Here is an 18,239-nt window from a genome sequence, read left to right on the forward strand (position 1 = left end):
AAAATCACCCTCAAAAAAAATCACCTACATAGGAACATACATGGTAACTTGTAAGCTGGTACGAGGTGTATGAACACCGGTGTTATAACCACTGTCGTTTTCTGGCTCCGCAAGGATAAAGTATGTTTACACAAAACTTCAAAATTACATGAAACTTAGAATTGACCAACCTATTACAGTTTCATCAATTAGTTCTTCAACTTTTTCTAAACTAGGAGGAACCACACTAACAAAGGCTGAGGTTAAAGTGGGAATGCCTTGTTGGTTGGTGACAAGTATTCTGACCTTCTTTCGATAACCAAACTTGGGGTTGCCAACTGGTAAATACAAACCTGAAAAAAGATAATAAAAAATGATCTACTCATTTAACTAGTACATCGATTTTGGTAAACAAATACAAAAATAAACATAAGTTCTGTGTTAAAATAAAATTGTAACCTAAATAAATTTAAATTAGAGCAAAACATTTAGCTGCTTGGTATTATAAAACATCCAATTAACATTGGTCGGATAAATCATAGTATTTTTTTAGTTTTTGACTAGTTTGCATTACCAGATACTTTAGACTCCATTCCTTTGTAAATTACAATCTGATTTCCTTGATAAGTTTGCTTTGCATTGTCACACAGAATCATCTCATACATTAAAAGATTGTCGGACTCGTCTCCAAAGTTGGTGCATTTTATACTGAACAATGTTTTCAATGCAATTCCATAGTCAGGCTCCACAACACATAATCCAACATTTGGGCCTTTAACAACCATAACTCTGTACTGGGCAGTTGAAATCACTGTATTAACATAAAAACTACATGACTGTTCTTACATGTGAGCTGAAAGTGCAATGTTATTAAAATATATTTTAGATCTTTTAAGCAACTTCATTAAGTATCCAAACTGTTAGAGTTATACAAACATTAAAAAATGTAAAAAAATGCTGCTAAAATATTCATTTGTAAAGTTACGAATGTGATAATTTATCAGTGGGTATGAGGTGTGTGAAACAGAGCATCCATGTTATACAAACTGTCATTGTCCTAGCTGCCACGAGAGACTAAATAACTCTTATTTATTCGTTTCAATAACTGTGTGATTAAATACTAATTACAAGTCATTTAGGTATGTAGTCACACTATAATAATTGCCTGTGGTCTCACATTTTTTATTGTACGCTGATTGTAGAAATATTTGCAATACAATTTTGTAATGTCCAGTTTCTTGAAAAGCACTGGGCAACAATATTAAATTATCTGAGTTCTTTTTTACAGCTGAATCTCGGTTCCAATTAAACCTGTGCTGTAGAAAACTACAACCATTAGCATAATAATGAGACTGCAATCAAAATTTTGATTTCTATTAAGGCTGGTACTGCCTATTCTTGATTGCGAATATAAAAGTCTGCGTTCTGACCAATGTCACAGATGTTATTAAGAGTTGTATAATTTTTAATCACAGAAAAAGGCATTGATAATAATTAAAATTCTCCAAGTACCTGAAATATTTAAAAATAAATACACTTTTGCACACAGTCCTAAATTGTAGGCTAGAAATGTAATAATGTATAGGAAAACTGGCTATAAAAATTTGCAAATTATACCTATATATATAAATATATATGTATACACATGTTTTTTGAATATAATACAATAATGTATATTATTCATTAGAGAGGTCACAAAAGCAGCATCAAAACAGTGCAAATAATTGTTCTTACCCTGAGATTAGGAGTTAAGTTTGGAGAAACAACAGTCCATTCTTTAACAAGTGCTTCATGAGGACTCAGTCGAACTTCGTGGCATTTTTTACATTTTGACACGAGATACATGATTGTAGTTGGAATCACATGTTCCTTGCAGTTTTCAATGCAAGCTATTGTGACTCTAACCACTGTGCAAAAATATTCAATATTTATTACAAAGTAATGAAACAGAACACCTGTGTTTAACGACTGTCGTTTTCCGGCCACACGAGGATAAAGTAAGTTACATTCAATCATTCATCAGTTATAAACACATGTTTTTAAAAAAGTCAAACTAAAAATGGGTTGTATAAGCAGGGTAATATATTTCTTTGTAAAAGATATAAAAACATCCATATTCCAAAGAAATTAAGTCCAACATATCGCATAAATTTATTTATACATCTAAAACATAAAACAAATCGGATATTCTATCAACTGGAATTTAGATTGGTTTTAAAGAAATTAAAACCTTTTCATTCTATTTTCTCGTCCTATTTGGTAGTAAACAAAGAACATTCAAAGATTGGTGTTAAGGAGTTTTCAAGGTTTTAAGGAATTAAAACCTATCGAAATCCCAGTCCATTAGTTTAATAAATATCAAGAGAAAACAGTTCAAACCAAAAATCCAAAACCAGTGCAATATTTTTAATCTTATCCTTAGATTCCTTACACTGTGACAATGATGATTGTGGTTGAAATATATTCACTGTTTGTTTTGAATATGAAGTTGCATTATCTTCTCTGCGTGCAACAAATATCGTAAAGACATATGGTCCTCCTTCGTTAAAAGTAACCCCTGATATTTGAAGTAAATAGCCTTTGTTAATGATACCCCCGCCTGTTTGATTGTTCATCTTAACCAAGTCATCAGTAGAAGAAAGAATATACCCATTTCCGAAACAACCGTAACCCCTACTTGTTTCTGAGGACATAAAAAGTGGGATGGTTTTAGATGTAGTACCACCAAAAACATAACCACAAATTTTATAATTTTTATTTGTTTGCAGTACCAAAACTTGCGGTAATATACAGAAATAAAAGTATGGGAAGTAATGGTAAAACAACAGTTGGTATAACTTACTCTTACTCAAGATAAAACATAAGTACAATTACTAAATAAGAGGCATGACTGTTGCACTTAACAAAGAATAAGGCAAACGTTTTAAAACATACACTATCAATCAATGAAACAATAAATTTGTCCGGCGCTGTGGCATAGTGGTTAGTGCGCCTGTCTGTAACTCAGAGGTAATGGGTTCAAGGCTAGACGCTGCTACCATTGTAGGCATATGTGTCCTTTGGCAAGACACTTAACGGCAATTGCTCCAACCCAGTGGTCACTAATGGGTTGTCCAAATTATCAGCCATACAGAACAAAAATAAAAAATCCCATTGTTTAATTTTAGGTATAACATATAAGCATTAATTGTTATTTGAATTTAAAAAAGCCACATAAACTCTTAAAGTGGGGCTAGCAAATGAGCATTAAGAATTTTACTCTGTGCCATAGCTTTAAGAAATATGCGCAAAGTTTTTTGAAACAGACACTTACCGTCAACTGTATATACTTGTCTGTTTTTTAATGTAAATATTGTATGATGAAATCCAGTGTTATCATAAGCTTCCTTGTAACATAACCATGTAAACATTAAACCTCTTGAAGCTGATGTTGTTGCTTGTAGTTCTAACATGGAATCAGAATTTACAAGTGGCCATTCAATGTAAGACCCTCCATCTGGAAAAATTATAATAGAATGGTAATACACAACCTACTGAAGGTTTTTAACACAAAAATTGTTGTACATTTTTTTCTTTTAAAAATTACAAAAAAAATTTTTGAGCTTAAAAACATCTGATTACCGATTGTAACGTGAAGTTTTGGAAAAGATATTTTCAGTTGCACAGCATCTGTTATAAACACCCCCTCACTACCACAGTATGGCCATTCTTTTACAGAAAAGACCACCAAATAAGCTCCAATAGGGAGCACCTCAGGTGAAAGTCTCAGTCCAACCGTGTTCACAAAACTCAAGTCCTTGGGTAGCGCAGATTTTGAATCTGTTTCAGTTATAAAGCTGTTATATGATGGTTGTATGAGCGCTACACTTGGTTGTATGGGCGCTACACAATAAGTTCCTATACAGTTTTTTCCAAGGGACGCTATATCCGTGTGGTGTATCTTGGACGACTCAGTTCACAAGGTCATTGCAATTGCGCTAACCCAGTGGTCACTAATGAATTGTCCAAGTTATCAGCTATACATACATAAAATTTTAAAAAAAACATAAACAAATAATCACCCACAAAGTAACATACATGGTAGCTTGTAAGCTGGCACGAGGTGTATGAACCCCCGTGTTATAACGACTGTCGTTTTACGACTATGTGAGGATAAAGATAGAAAGTTACATTCAATTTAGTATAGGTGTTTTATGCAATATATATACTTATTTGAAAGCCAGTACAAACGACTTACCTGATAAAATCTGCTCCGTAATAGACGATAGAAAAGAGTTTCCAAACTCCAAAATGTTGACAACATACCAATTCATCTTTAAATCACTATCCGTGTTATCCAGACACCGCAATCTAATGACGTCAGCCCAGAGTTGTATGATGTCACCAACCTTATACGTCATCAGAGGAGCGTCAAATATTGCGGCAACCTTTCTTCGAAATTTCCCTGTCCGTATTTGAACTATTGGCGGGGGACAACTTGGGTCAATGGGAACGCATGTTGGAACGTTTGCAGTTTGCTCGGAAGATTGCTTGTATCAGGGAGAAACATATATATATCATAAATATATTGACTACTTACTGCAAAATACAGTATTTTTATCAATACGACTGCGTCAACGTTTCTCCTATGACCACAACTATGGTTAAAACCCTGACGGGGATTTCCCCTTAGCGGTAAAACAAATTTTACCAAAATTCATTATAAAAACCGTATCTTCACGACTCCCATGGCATAGACTGTTGTTAATTGTTTAAAACAGATCAGGATATTTGGACATTGTATGATAAAAGTGTCTTCCGCCACAGCTGTATTCTATGATGAATTGGTGAATACCTGTTTGGTAAGATTAGCGGTGGTCAAATACAGCCCGCGCGCTGTGAAAACGTGAGAAAACTCTGTAGCACAGAACGAATTCAAGCTGTCGTCATTTACAACAGAACTCGAATCCTGAAAAAAATTAAAAATGTTTTTACCCAACCATAAAAAAATGTAAGTGTTAAAACGATGTAATAGTTTAGGCCCTACCGTATCGTCGTTAGCTGTTTTGCTATCCCCTTTCCAATCGTTTAAATATTTTGCTAGGGCTTTGGAATTGTATTCAAAACAGTTTCTTCTGTTATTTGAGTTGAAGACAATAGAATACTCTTGTATGGTGGTATAGCTGTCTCCATTAGGTTTCTGCTCGGCAACTTTTAGCAGCAAATTTACAGCGTCCAGAGAAGCGTCTGTGTGCACTAGTTTGCTAAACATTAGCACCAGATATTTGGACTTTAATCCGACTTCTGTAGCGCCTTGATTAAAAACTGAAATTTGCTCTTCAAGGGTTAATCTAGCTATTACTGGCGCTGTAGTTGTTTCAACAATCTCTGGCATAGTTGTCGTTTGGATTGGTGCTGTAGTCTGCACAGCAGTATCTTCTAAATGTAAAGTCACCGATATAGGCGAACCTGTACTTTGCGCTTTGATGCCTATACTGCGCGATGTAACGTGGTCAAATCGGTACTCGAATGAGCCAGAGTTGCCCAAAACGCCAATATTTCTCTCCCGCCATTCCCACAACGTTCCTGCTCCGCCGTCCGTTGTTGCGCTAAACTTTATGAGTTGGTTTGTAAAGGGAATTTTTTTGGTTATTGCTAAAACTTGGTTATCTGCTGTATTCACAAATTGAACCAAGGCAAGCTGAACGTCGTTTTCGTTTCGTATCGTCACATCTAAATGCTTTATGTCTGCAGCATCTGTATGGTTTACAAATTTATTAAAAGTTTAAAAAATACAAACGGAGCTAAACTGAAAATAGAATACACGGTTAATGAGTTGTGTATTACCTGTTATGTAGATTAAATTCAGAAAAAACAAGAGCAGGGTTGGAAGCAGGATCATTTTCAACTAATTCTTCAAGTACAAATGTGCTGATATAGCACATGTGGAATTTTAAAGTGGAATTGTTTCGTAATAATGGACATTATTGTGTAACAAGAATGTGCAATACAAGTAAAGGCTAAATTTATTTCGATTTTTTAAATAGTCTGGCACACACCAACTTTACAATATGTTTAATTCATTTGCAAGGCGAATCTCGCGTCGGATCGGCAATGTTCTAAAGTTTCTCTCCCCAGAAGAAGTCGACGATACTCTGCTTGACCGTGAGAAGAACTTATATAAACGTGATATTATTCGGGCTGCAAGGAGTATTGAAATGTATGAAAACGATCTGGTATCGCCGTCCGCGCTTGCTGACGCTATAAGTATGATTGGATATTTGGCTTACACTGGTGGCCCTCCTGCAAATAAGTGCGCCGGGGCGTACATACCGAAGTTTGCCGAACTGTTAGCGAAGTCAGAGATAAAAAGCGAATTGAAATTTGCTGTGCTGAAATCTCTGTGTACGATTTGCATGAACCACGCAGATCACCAAAACATTTGCTTTCAAGAGGGACTTCTTCGTATTGTGAACGATATTGCTGCGAATACGACAGACGCACTTCAAATGTGGGCGATTTATTGCCTGTTTAGTCTTGTGTTGGATAACATACGAAGTCTGCAAGCACTCAAAGCGATGGAAACAAGTCATATTTTCGAGGCAGTGGAAAATAACTGGTCTGGCTTTCGCCATAACTACGCTGATATGCTGCTCAAACTAACAGGCTTGAAACCCGTACGGTCGAAAAAGGTTGAGAAAACTGAACAAAACAACCCGTATTTAAAAGTCGAAAGTAAAAAGAAACGAAAAACAAAGGAAAATCATCACGCTGTACACGAATCCGAGCTACCGAAAATATCCGAAACGTAGCGAAAGTTTTGAACCAGAATTTGATTGGACAAATAGGCTTATCGCCTTCGTAACACGTGTACAGTTCAAAATGTTTGTTGTTCATTCAGTTGTTGTCGTTACGCATCAGCAAACATAGACACGTTTATATGTATAGCTCAGTGGGCTTGAGGCAATGTTTCAGCGAGTCGACATTATAGCTGTAACAACTGCTTTGAAATAATTAGCGAGTCATTTAGGCAATACTGTAGCAATGTGTTGTATTTAGTACAGTCATGGTACTTGAAACGTTCGAGTGTGGACCAGTTTGATGTACATATGCGTTTAATGAATAATTCTGATCTAGCGTCTGCGGTTTTGAACAGAAAGTTAGTTTACGGCTACGGTAACAGCGGAAAACATTTGCAGTACTGAAACAGAATATATGTGTTATATAAAAAGAGCACTACAGTGCAGTAGTAGACTGCGGCAACAAATAAATATTTAAAGCTTATCTCATAACATATCAAGTCGCCAATAACACATTAGAAGCTTATAAATGCCAAACGGTAAGTGGTTTATAGTGTACTGTAGTTGAGTATTTCACAGTACAAAGTCCTTTAAGTAGTGTAAACCTACTACAACTTGGCGTTTTGTGATACTAATGTACTGGAGCATTACTTATCTAAATTTGTAGTGGTAACTGTACAGTATAAGGGTAGGAAAATATGGGACTTTTCATTTCCCTTTCTCGTCCCTTTTGATAGTAAACAAAAAATATTAACATTAGAAAAAATTAAACAAAAAATATTAACATTAGAAATTAGAAAACATCGGGTTTAGGTGCTAACAATATACTCCTACAGTGTATACATACACTGCGGGCCGTGTACAATTAATTCCGGTATATTGGTCTGACGTAACAATATCCGTCTCAAAACCTTTGCATACCGTGTGCATCACCAGATTTCCGGTACGTTAAACTGAACGATGACGACACTGAAGATTATATTGAAGAAAAATCAACCGATTCACAGTTTGATAATGCGGAAGGGGGCGTAACAAAGGGAATCACTAAAACAGCGAAAAAATCGTCGATATGGACGTTCATGTTACTAGGAATTATTACTTTGTCTCGAACTACTGGGGTAAGTTAAGTATATTAGGATAGAGAAAATAAGGATACTTATAGGTATAGTAGGATGGGGGAAGATGGGACACCCATTTATTCTATTTTCTCGTCCCATTTGGTAGTAAACACAGAACATTTAGAAAATTATAAAACTGTATCCCCATAATTCTTATATACCGTTGTTAATTGTTTAAAACACGATTCAGGATATGGAAATTGTGTGCTAAATATATATATACATATATGTATGTATGTTTATTCCCAACATATGTATACATCTTAATAGTTGATATCCTAAGTTGGTGTAACATAGGACATCTTTTTATTCTACCCCCTCGGCCCATTTGGTGGTAAACAAAGAACTTTCAATGTATTATAAAACTGTATATATCGCAGGGGTTATTTATATCTATTCTTGGTCCTACATTACTTACGTTGGCAAATAACGTTGGTTCTAGTGTTGGTGAAATTTCATTTGTCTTTAGTGGTCGATCGTTTGGTGGTTTGGCTGGTGGAATGGTCACTGGGTACATAATGAGACAAGTTAATAACATGCTAAGTTTTGGTGAGAGTTTGTGGTCTGGTAAAGTATGGCTGTAGTCCAAAGTGTTACTTCAATAATCTTACAATTTGCCCCGTAGCACAGTTGCCAGTTGGTTAGCGCGCCCGCCTCTAACCCAGCAGAGGTAATGGGTTCAAGACTCGTCGCTGCTACCATTGTAGGCGAATAAGTCATTGGCCCCTAACAGCAATTTTTCCAACCTAGTGGTCACTAAACGGTTGTCTAAATTGTCAGGCACACATAAAAAAAACATAAAAAAATCTCCCAAAAGTAATAACCCACAAAATTACATATACGTGATAACTCGTGAACGAGCACGAGGTGTATCAAGCAGAATCCGCGTTATAACGACAGTCGTTGGTAAAAGGGTTACAGTCATTCATTCACTTTCTTGTAAGACATGTTTAGAACCAAAACTGAGTTAAATTTTAATTACTTACATTTTCCACTCTACAGGCTTGGCCCATTTTCTACTTGCAGTAGTTATGTTCCTAACACCCCTAGTCAGTGACTTGTGGATTTTAATAACGTTCACTATGGTTGGGGCGGTGGGGTTCGGTTTTCTAGATGCAGGTATTCAATCCCGGTGAACTTGTTCATTTATTTGGCATTATTTTTACATAATACTTTTCTACTTTTATACGTGTATATTCGATTGGGATAAGATGCCTTATACTTTTATGTTTGCTTTATCAGCACTTTTAACCGTTATTAATTGTTTGAAACAAGATTAAGAAATATTTAGTATTATTATGTGGAAAAAGTATTCATCTTACGCCAAAGTATAGTAGGGGGGAGGGGAAGATAGGTCACCTTTTTATTCAAATTTCTCATCCCATTGGGTAGTAAACAAAAAACAATCAAAAAATTATAAAACTGTGTTCTCGCGACTTCTATATGGACTGTTGTTTGTTGTTTAAAAAACGATCAGGATATTAAGATATTATGTTCTAGACATGTCGCATCTCCCCTTATACCCTACTATATATACAATAGTAAGCCGTACTTTTTAATGTAAATAAACCAAAATTATTCGGCACAGGTATGCAAGCTCTTATACTTCAAACATGGGGAGCCAAATCTTCACAAGGATTGATAGCTTATTATCATTTTACCTTTGTTATTGGAGCTTTCTTTGCCCCGCTGTTAGGTTAGTATTTAACAGCATTTAACAGTATATACGAATAAAAATACGCATAGTAAAGTGGGGTAAAATGGGACATATTTTTTTTCGTTTTCTATTCCTTTTTGGTAGGAAACAAAAAATCTTTACAAAAATTTATATTCGTAGTCCCGCGACTCTGAAAAAGCGTTGTTAATTGTTTAAAACACGATCACGAAATATATGGTATAGTAGGGTGGGAGAAATGGGTCACCTTTTTATTTTATTTTCTTGTCCCATTTAGTAGTAAACAAAGAACTTTCAAAAATTACAAAAACCGTACCATTACGACTTGCATAAACCGTTGTTTATTGTTTAAAACACGATCAGGATATTCGGATATCATGTGCTAAAAGTGTCCCATCTTACCCCACAGTACTATATATTGCCAATGCTACAATAACCTACCCCACCTTGTACAATACTATAACGCTAACCTACTGGAGTTAGTACAATCTATGATGAAACAGCAACCCAAAATGTGAAATGCGTATTACAAAATAAATTTATTACTTTAAGCTGAACATTATTTGGTGGAAGAAGACAACCAAAGCACTTGTCCGAATAACAGAACTAATATACAAGCTTTAAATATTACGAATGGAGTAACACAATCATTTTTGAACCAAACGGATCAGGTAAATTAAACTAAATTATATATTTATTACTTTTACCAACAGCGAAATGCCGAATATATCGTATGTGCCCCACGTCGTCTATATTTAATATCAAAAGTTTTTTATAATGTATTTATATAAAATGTTTTTTATAAAAAATATTGATATATCCCACTGTATCTTTACACGTACACGTATGCCTACAGTTTACATATATATTTATTACAAAAAAATGCATCAATTCAAACTTGATTGATTTTAAAGTGATAAATTATACTACCAAACTAACATCAGGTTTTATATATGATGTCAACTAAATACTCGTGCAACTAGTAATTTGCGTCTATTTATGCTATGGGGTAAGGCGGATACCGTTTGATTCGAACCTAAATCTCCTGATCGTTTTTGAACAGGTAAAAACGCTCTATTTTGTTGCGTGTCTGCGATCATTTAACTCTGTAGATATTCTTTGTTTACTACCAACTGGGACGTAAAATAAGAATGAAAACGTGTCCTATCTTACCCCACTCTACTATACGTATTTCACGTTTCCGTATATTGTTAAATGCTGTTCAATGCTTACCTAACAACGGGACAAAAAGTCTCCGTTAGCAAAGGTAAAGTGTTAAGTTATCAATCCTCCTGAGGACTTGCCTCCCCAGGTTTAGAGTATCTTACCCTAAACTATTTGTATTAGGTTAGAATCACCACCACGTCTTCACCAAAAGACGATAATCCAATCATGTGGGCTTACCTTATAGTATCAGTGTTTATGTTCATGGTCGGCGTCCTCTTTCTTGTACTCGGATGTTTTGGGATCGAATCCCGCGTCCGCTCCTCAAAGACAGAGGTTGTGGAGACGAGAAAAGAAGATAAACTGAAAGATGTCGCACTTCTCTTCTTTTTGGTGACTTCTTATTACTTCTTCTGCGTGGCAGGGGAGTCGATATACAACAGCTACATTTACTCAGCGACCGTGTGCTCTGAATTAAAGTTTTCTGTAAGTAAAAGTTTGGAAAAGATTACCAGTATAAAAATAATTGTTGTGCGAATAGTTATGTATAGTAGGTTGGCGTAAAATGGTTCATGTTTTTATTCTCGTTTATTGCCCTACTTGGTAGTAGACAAAGAATGTTTACAAAACTGTATAACCGTTTCCTCATGAAAAGAACTGTCCCAAAAAGAGCGTTGATAACTGTTAAAAACATTCTATTTTACCCTACAGTACTACATATGAGACGCCATATTTCGCGCACTTTTAGTATTTTCAAGCAACGCATAAGCTCGTAACGTTTTTCTTATAGTTTTAAGCCATCGCCTCCTTTCAGGTCACTGCAGCCACTGGAATGAATACAATGTTTTGGGTTGGTTTTGCTGCGGGCCGTTTTTGTGGCGTGGCGATTGCAAATTATTTCACACCGTTTCAAATTATAACAGCCGACCTTTTTGGGGTGACTCTCTCAATGGTTGTCGTCTGCCTGTTCGGAGAAAACGTTGCTGCGATTACATGGGTAGTCACATTCCTATACAGTTTTTTCCAAGGGACGCTATATCCGTGTGGTGTATCTTGGACGTCTCAGTTCACAAATATGTCCGGGAATTATATATTTATTTTTACCATAGGCCAAACTGTAGGCAATATTATACTACTTCCAATAGCCGGTCAAATGTTTGACGCACATCCCTTCAGTGTTTTAAATTTGGTCTTAATTTGCTCAGTGGCAAACGCGTTATCTTTTATGGGAATGGTAGCCGAGCGTAAGTATTCTGCCAAATAAACTTGAATGAGTGTAAATGATACTTGCTTATTCTTCGCGTGGGCGGAAAGCGACAGCCGAAATAACACGGGTGTTCTGTTCATATACACGAGTTACCACGAATGTAACGTTGTGGGTGATCCCTTTTTTTGTATGTGAGACAATTTAGACACTCCATTAGTGACCACTGTGTTGAAGCAATTGCAGTTAAATGTCTTGTCTATATGGACACATATGCAACAATTAACGGTGGCAGCGACGAGCCATAATTCCTTAACCTATTGGTTAAAGGCAGGCGTGTCAACCACTTTGCCACAAAATATAACAAAACCACAGACCAAACATTGTTACTTAGCGTCCCAGTAATAAAATATAACAGGTTAATCTACAACGCGTATACTTGCCAAGCTCGGCTACAAACGCATGTTAAGATGTAATTCAATATATAGTATAGTAGTATATGCACTATCTATACTATAGTGTTTAGGTGCATTACTAATTTTACCTAACCCATAACGTATAAACACATGATTTTTAAGACGTCAGCGGCAGGAAATAGTTGTAACTCGAATCTAAGGGTAACGCGAAGTTTTTTATATAGGCCTAAAGCGTGCAATCCTATCAAAGCAGTATCGTTTGTTCGAACAAAGAAACTTATACTAGATAGTGGCACATATGATTTATAGTTATTTTTTAATAAAATTGTTTGTTAGGCGTAAGTTTAACTTAAACTTCGTCTCGATTGATTCGATTGTATATATAGTTCTGTCGGGAAAGATGGGACACAAATATCCTGATAGAGTTTTAAACAATTAACAACTGTTTATGGGAGTCATGCTGAGGATACGGTAATATTACTCTTTGAATGTTCTTTGTTTACTACCAAATGAGAAGAATAAATATAGTAGGTTGGGGGAAGATGGGACACCTTTGACAGACGATATTTGAATATCCTGATCGAGTTTTAAACAATTAACAGCGGCCTATGGGAGTCGTGAAGATACGGTTTAATAATTCGTTGAATTCTCTTTGTTTACTACCAAATTGGACGGAGAAATTAAAATAAAAAAATGTCCCATCTTTTCTCACCCTACTATATATGTGTTTTAACAACCGTTGTTTTACCGTTACTACCTGTCTTTTCGCTTTTGTAAACTCTGTATCGTGACCAAGAGACGAATCAATTTCATTTGAATAAGAGAACGAACAATATTTGCAAAACGCCGCAATGCAGCACCAGCCGTTAGTCAATAATTACCGAGAGAACAGACACGAATCAGTTAACATGGGGAAAGGTGGGTAACGAATGCTTGTGTTACAATTAATACGTTTATAGCGTGAAGATACCAAGGTTATAGTAAAGTATTGGATTTTTAGTTTGCCTGTTTTTAGGAGAAAGCAACGCTTCGAAAATTGGCGAAAATGATGTTGAAGGAAAAAAGAAATCCGGAATTTTCTGGCCCGCTCTGCTTCTTGTCGTTATAGCATTGGCAAGAATAGGCGGGGTATGGTTTAGTGTTAATTTTAAAATAGTTACTTAGAAAAAAAAATTTAAAATGGTTACAAATTTTAAAATGGTTACAACTAAAATAGAGTAAAGTACTATGGGATAAGATGGGATACGGTTCATTATCTAATCGTGTTTTTAACAATTTAAAATAACGTTATTTTTGAGTTTAAGGGCTACCTTTATATGATTCTGTAAACATTTATTGTTCACTAACTAATGGAAAAAGAAAAGAAAAAAAAAACATGTCCTATCTTGTCCCACCCTACTAGACGGAGCGGTTGCACTCAAGTACAGCACTTACCTACCTAAACTCTTATTGTTTTTACTCATCAAATTGATCATGTAAACTCTATTTTTGAAGGGTTTGTTCATCTCAATTCATGGCCCGACCTTACTAACGCTCGCCAACAATGTGGGGTCTACTGTTGGACAAGTTTCATGGGTGTTTACTGGACGCTCGGTCGGTGTTCTTGCTGGTGGAATTATCACGGGTTACATAATGAGACACGTCAATAACATGCTGTCATTCGGTAATTGATAATTTAAACTTGTATATAGTGGGGGAAGATGGGAGCCTTTTAGCACGTAATATTCAAATACCCTGATCGAGTTTTAAACAATTAACAACGGTCTATAAAGGCTGTGAGGATATGGTTTTGAATGTTTTTTGTTTAGTACAAAATTGAGCTAGAAAATTCAGCAAAAAGATGTCCCGTCTCGCCCCACCGTAACTATATATTGCACCCACTATCTTCACAGCGTTAAATTCGTTCTTACTTGCTGCTGTTATCGTTGCAACTCCATGGATTGAAGCTTTGTGGCTGCTCATAATCGTAGTGATGGCTGGTGGTATCGGGTTTGGGTTCTTGGACGCAGGTAATGCATTAATCTGTATCATGGAAACTTATTATGTACTATATAATGTATTAATATTATAATGTATAGTACTGTAGTGTACCATTGAAGGCCAACACTTTTAATGTTTATTATAAAGAGTTGACACAATTAGTATATATGATGGGAGAATAGAAGGGGACACCTTTAGCACATAATATCTAAACATACTGATCGAGTTTTGAACAACTAACAACGGTTTATGGCAGTCGCGAAGATGCATTTTATAATTCTTTGTTTATTACCAAAAGAAACGATAAAATAGAACGAAAAGGGTATATCTCTCCCTTTACCCTACTAGATACTAATGCCATGTTCGCAGCATTAATCATTAAAAGCGCTTAAAATATAACCTACAAGCGTTACATGTATTTATACCTTTGTGTTTGCTGACTGCAAACATTTACTTTTTTGTGGCAGGCATGCAAGCGCTGATTTTACAAGTGTGGGGAGAGAAAGATTCACGGCCCATCATATCCGGATATCACTTCGCAATTGCTCTTGGGGCGTTCCTTGCTCCGATAATAGGTTCGTTTTAGTACATTGTAAAAATAGCGATAGATTACACACAAAGGGAAATGCTTGCTTGGCGAAGTTGCTTCGCTCGTTGCAAGAGTTTCTGTTTAAAGAGTACATGTTTGTTTTATGTTTAGCCTATATAGGGTAATCGTGTCACATTCATTTACTTTTCGTATTCTTTTAACTGCGCTTATATTTTTAGTATTAGAAAAAAAACATTATTATTTAGGGTAACAATAGTTATAGTGTGCTTTCCTCTGTTACCTAGAGGTTTATACGGGTTCAAGACTCGCCGTTGTTACCCTAGGGGGTGTCTGTGTCCTTCGGCTTGGAGATTTAACTGCAATTGCTCCAGCCTGGTGGAGCATTATGAATGATTACCAACAAAGTTACATAAATGATAACTTGGAAACGGCACGAGGTGTATGAAATCAGAACAACCGTGTTATAAGTTCTATATCGTTATTGCCCTGCCTCGCGATGATCAATAAGTTAGATTCACCATTGTTTTTAAAGGATTTTTAAAACGATATTCTTTAAATGCAGCACAACCGTTTTTAAGCCAGCAAGGCGAAGAAGGCTTATGTCCAGAGAAACCAAACAATTTTTTGCCGACGGATAATATTTCAACGATTGCACCAGACATATGGGGTGTAAGATATAAAGTAAAAGTATAGTAGGGTAGGGGGAGATGGGACACCTTATCATTCTATTTTCTGGTCACATTTGGTAGTAAACAAAGAAAATTTAAATAATCAATAAACATGTTTCTCACGACTTCCATGAAACGTTGTTTAATTGTTTAAAACATGATCAGGATATTTGGATATTATGTGCTAAAGGTGTCCCATCTTCTCCACCCTAATATTTCTTACTTAGCTGTTATAAACAATTTTCTGAATTCGTCCAAAATTAAGCCAAACGCAAAGAAGCAACCATTTTTATATCCATTTTCTCAAAAGCAATGGCAAAGAACAAATTTATTAAAACAACGAAGAGAAGGGTTTTCATAACAAAACGAAAATGTTAAATAATAACGTGGTGCGGAGAAAACTATAATTAAGGAACATTTCTCAATTAAAATTCTAAGGGCCATTTGCAATGAATTATTAGACTATAGTACGTGACCTATGATTCCCATTTGTGTGATTCGAACCAACGTCCGCGGAAAATAAGGGTGCCTGTTCCGGTCGAAAATGTAAGCTCGTCGATGTTAATATGCGCGTTGATATAGTAGGGTGGGGGAAGACGGTACACCTTTTCGTTTAGTTTTCTCTTTTCATTAGGTAGTAAACAAAGAACATTCAATGAATTATAAAACCGTATCTTCACGACTTCCACAGACCGTTGTTAATTGTTTAAAACATTATCAGGCTATTTGGATATTATGTGTTAAAGGTGTCCCATCTTCCCCCACTCTACTATATCATACAAGCAATACATTTTGCACCCATAAGCCTTAAACTATGTAGTTTTTACGTTTTTTAGACGACGGCCAAAGATTCTACAACATGGTACAGTCCAATCGTGTGGGCGTATTTAATATGCGGCGTCTTCATGGTCGTTGTCGGTGTCATATTCCTTGTTCTGGTTTGTTTAAAACTCGAGAAACATGTTCGTTCCTCCCAAACGAAAATCATTGAAACGAGAGAAGAAGATAAATTGAAAGATGTGATTCTCCTATTTAGCTTGGTGTGTGTTTACTACTTCTTCTGCGTGGCTGGAGAGACCGCATATAACAGCTATATATACTCTGTTTCTATATGCTCGGGCCTTCAATTCTCGGTAAGTTTGCTATAAGCAAGCAAATCAACATAAATCAAATTGTGTATATAATGTTGTAGATGTATTATAAGTGTGAGAAGGATCTTTTGTTTTGGGGTTTTAAAGAACGTTTAGTCTGCCATGCGGCGAGACATATCGTCAGGTTTGCCGTTATAACTGTCCAAGGAAATACATACGCGAGCATTATAGCAGCGTCAAGCCTCGAACCCGTATCCACTGGCAACAAGCATAAGTCAGATTGTACCCTTTTCTGTAAACGTTTAAAAGTACGCCCGTCTTTTTCATTTTTGTTTTTTTTTAGCCCGGCGATGGAACTACTATCAATGCTTTATTCTGGATTGGTTTCGGCGCTGGGAGATTGGGCGGGGTCGTGATACTGAAATACTTCACTCCTAAACAAGTTCTATTCGTCGATTTTGCCGGCATCATCGTATCTATGATCATCGTTTGCATCTTTGGGGAACAAACAGCTGAAGTGACTTGGGCGATCACATTTTTCTACAGTTTTTTCCAAGCAACAATTTACCCAGCTGGAGTGTCTTGGACTTCTCAGTACACCAATATGTCGGGAAACTATATCTTTATTTTCTCAGCCGGCCAAGCCATTGGAAGCATGGTACTTTTACCAGTAGGTGGCTTATTGTTTGATATCGACCCTTTTAACGTTATGTACTTGGTACTCGGTTGTTCTTGCGCCAATGCGCTGGTTTTTGGGTTGATGTTATGGGAAGGAAAACGGCTGAAGCGAAAACGGGCATTAGAAAATAACCAAACTAAATGTACCCATTCTTCCCGTTTGTAAGGTGCTACATCAGTATTTGCGACATTTTAAATTAGTTCAGAAGGTATACTGCAATGAAATCTTATACCATTTTGATAGAGCCGTATTTTTATCACCTATAAAACAGTGCGTAGACCTATTTGGCGATAAGAGTATTTCATGCCACGTTTAATTTTTTGACAATATGTAATACTATAGAGTAGAATGAAATAACGTTAGCACCGAAATCGCGTATTTTCTGATCATGTTTTAAATAGTTAACAGCCCTGTTTATATACATTGGGCTACGGTTACATGATTCAGTAAATAAATTGGATGTCTCATCTTACCCCGCCCTATTACAGTTTAGTTATTACTGTGTAGCCTTTATTGTACCGTCATATTTTTTATTGTTTGCTGTTATAGATATATGAGTAACGTAATTAAGCATCATGATTTTCCAGTTTTATCTCAAACGTGCATCTCGCTGTGCAAACGAGAATTCAAATATAGTTTCGCTAATCAATGCTTCTGCATGATTTAACTGATCGTGAAACGTAGTACAGAAGAATTCACGTTGATGTGCTGTTAACTACACTGTCAGTTGTATATAAACATTGAGTGACTAGTTCATCGCCATTTCCTGTAAACCAATGCATTCAGCTACAGTGCGTTGCTAATGCTCTTTTTGTGCAGCTATATGGCTGCCCCTTTAGAGCGAAGGCGAGCGAATTAAAGTGCCTATAGTACGCCGCTCGGTCCATGCTTTTAACACAACGATGAGCAGCCGCTTAGCGTGAGTTATAAATATAG

At 36.1% G+C, this 18,239-nt stretch overlaps 6 protein-coding genes and 1 long non-coding RNA gene across 7 annotated transcripts; 3 read left to right on the forward strand and 4 right to left on the reverse strand.

Annotated features, from left to right (window-relative positions):
* Positions 1–138: 138 nt before the first annotated feature.
* Positions 139–928, reverse strand: LOC149736617 (sperm receptor for egg jelly-like). The gene is made up of 2 exons (XM_089877366.1): positions 554–928; positions 139–332 (listed from the first exon to the last, which is right to left on the reverse strand). Exons 1-2 carry the CDS (start codon positions 762–764, stop codon positions 145–147), a joined length of 399 nt encoding a protein of 132 aa, XP_089733492.1. The 5' UTR covers positions 765–928; the 3' UTR covers positions 139–144.
* A 175-nt stretch (positions 929–1,103) lies between these two features.
* On the reverse strand, positions 1,104–4,768 carry LOC149736618 (uncharacterized). The gene is made up of 6 exons (XM_089877081.1): positions 4,217–4,768; positions 3,601–3,798; positions 3,293–3,475; positions 2,411–2,662; positions 1,714–1,886; positions 1,104–1,295 (listed from the first exon to the last, which is right to left on the reverse strand). The coding sequence occupies exons 1-6, from the start codon at positions 4,377–4,379 to the stop codon at positions 1,104–1,106; spliced, it is 1,161 nt and encodes a 386-aa protein (XP_089733207.1). The 5' UTR covers positions 4,380–4,768.
* A 23-nt stretch (positions 4,769–4,791) lies between these two features.
* On the reverse strand, positions 4,792–5,734 carry LOC149736619 (uncharacterized; the record flags this gene model as incomplete). The annotated part of the gene is made up of 1 exon (XM_089877082.1): positions 4,792–5,734. A coding segment is annotated over one exon (942 nt), but the record flags the coding sequence as incomplete, so codon positions are not given.
* Positions 5,735–5,932: 198 nt separating this feature from the next.
* On the forward strand, positions 5,933–6,782 carry LOC149736620 (armadillo-like helical domain-containing protein 2). The gene has a single exon (XM_089877353.1). It carries the CDS (start codon positions 6,030–6,032, stop codon positions 6,768–6,770), a length of 741 nt encoding a protein of 246 aa, XP_089733479.1. The 5' UTR covers positions 5,933–6,029; the 3' UTR covers positions 6,771–6,782.
* Positions 6,783–6,915: 133 nt separating this feature from the next.
* On the forward strand, positions 6,916–11,996 carry LOC149736621 (sodium-dependent glucose transporter 1A-like). Its single transcript, XM_089877309.1, has 8 exons — positions 6,916–7,297; positions 7,695–7,876; positions 8,257–8,425; positions 8,879–8,995; positions 9,465–9,572; positions 10,104–10,222; positions 10,899–11,201; positions 11,530–11,996. Exons 1-8 carry the CDS (start codon positions 7,288–7,290, stop codon positions 11,977–11,979), a joined length of 1,458 nt encoding a protein of 485 aa, XP_089733435.1. The 5' UTR covers positions 6,916–7,287; the 3' UTR covers positions 11,980–11,996.
* LOC149736622 (uncharacterized) lies at positions 11,530–15,547 on the reverse strand. The gene is made up of 3 exons (XR_016384973.1): positions 14,741–15,547; positions 14,246–14,357; positions 11,530–13,941 (listed from the first exon to the last, which is right to left on the reverse strand). It is a non-coding gene; the product is annotated as an uncharacterized LOC149736622 (long non-coding RNA).
* On the forward strand, positions 13,129–17,952 carry LOC149736623 (sodium-dependent glucose transporter 1A-like). Its single transcript, XM_089877308.1, has 8 exons — positions 13,129–13,253; positions 13,351–13,463; positions 13,830–13,998; positions 14,228–14,344; positions 14,783–14,890; positions 15,428–15,534; positions 16,370–16,666; positions 16,968–17,952. The coding sequence occupies exons 1-8, from the start codon at positions 13,187–13,189 to the stop codon at positions 17,466–17,468; spliced, it is 1,479 nt and encodes a 492-aa protein (XP_089733434.1). The 5' UTR covers positions 13,129–13,186; the 3' UTR covers positions 17,469–17,952.
* The last annotated feature ends 287 nt before the right edge of the window (positions 17,953–18,239 follow it).

This window comes from Ciona robusta, chromosome 4, assembly GCF_009617815.1.
Source record: "Ciona robusta chromosome 4, ASM961781v2".
NCBI lineage: Eukaryota > Metazoa > Chordata > Ascidiacea > Phlebobranchia > Cionidae > Ciona > Ciona robusta.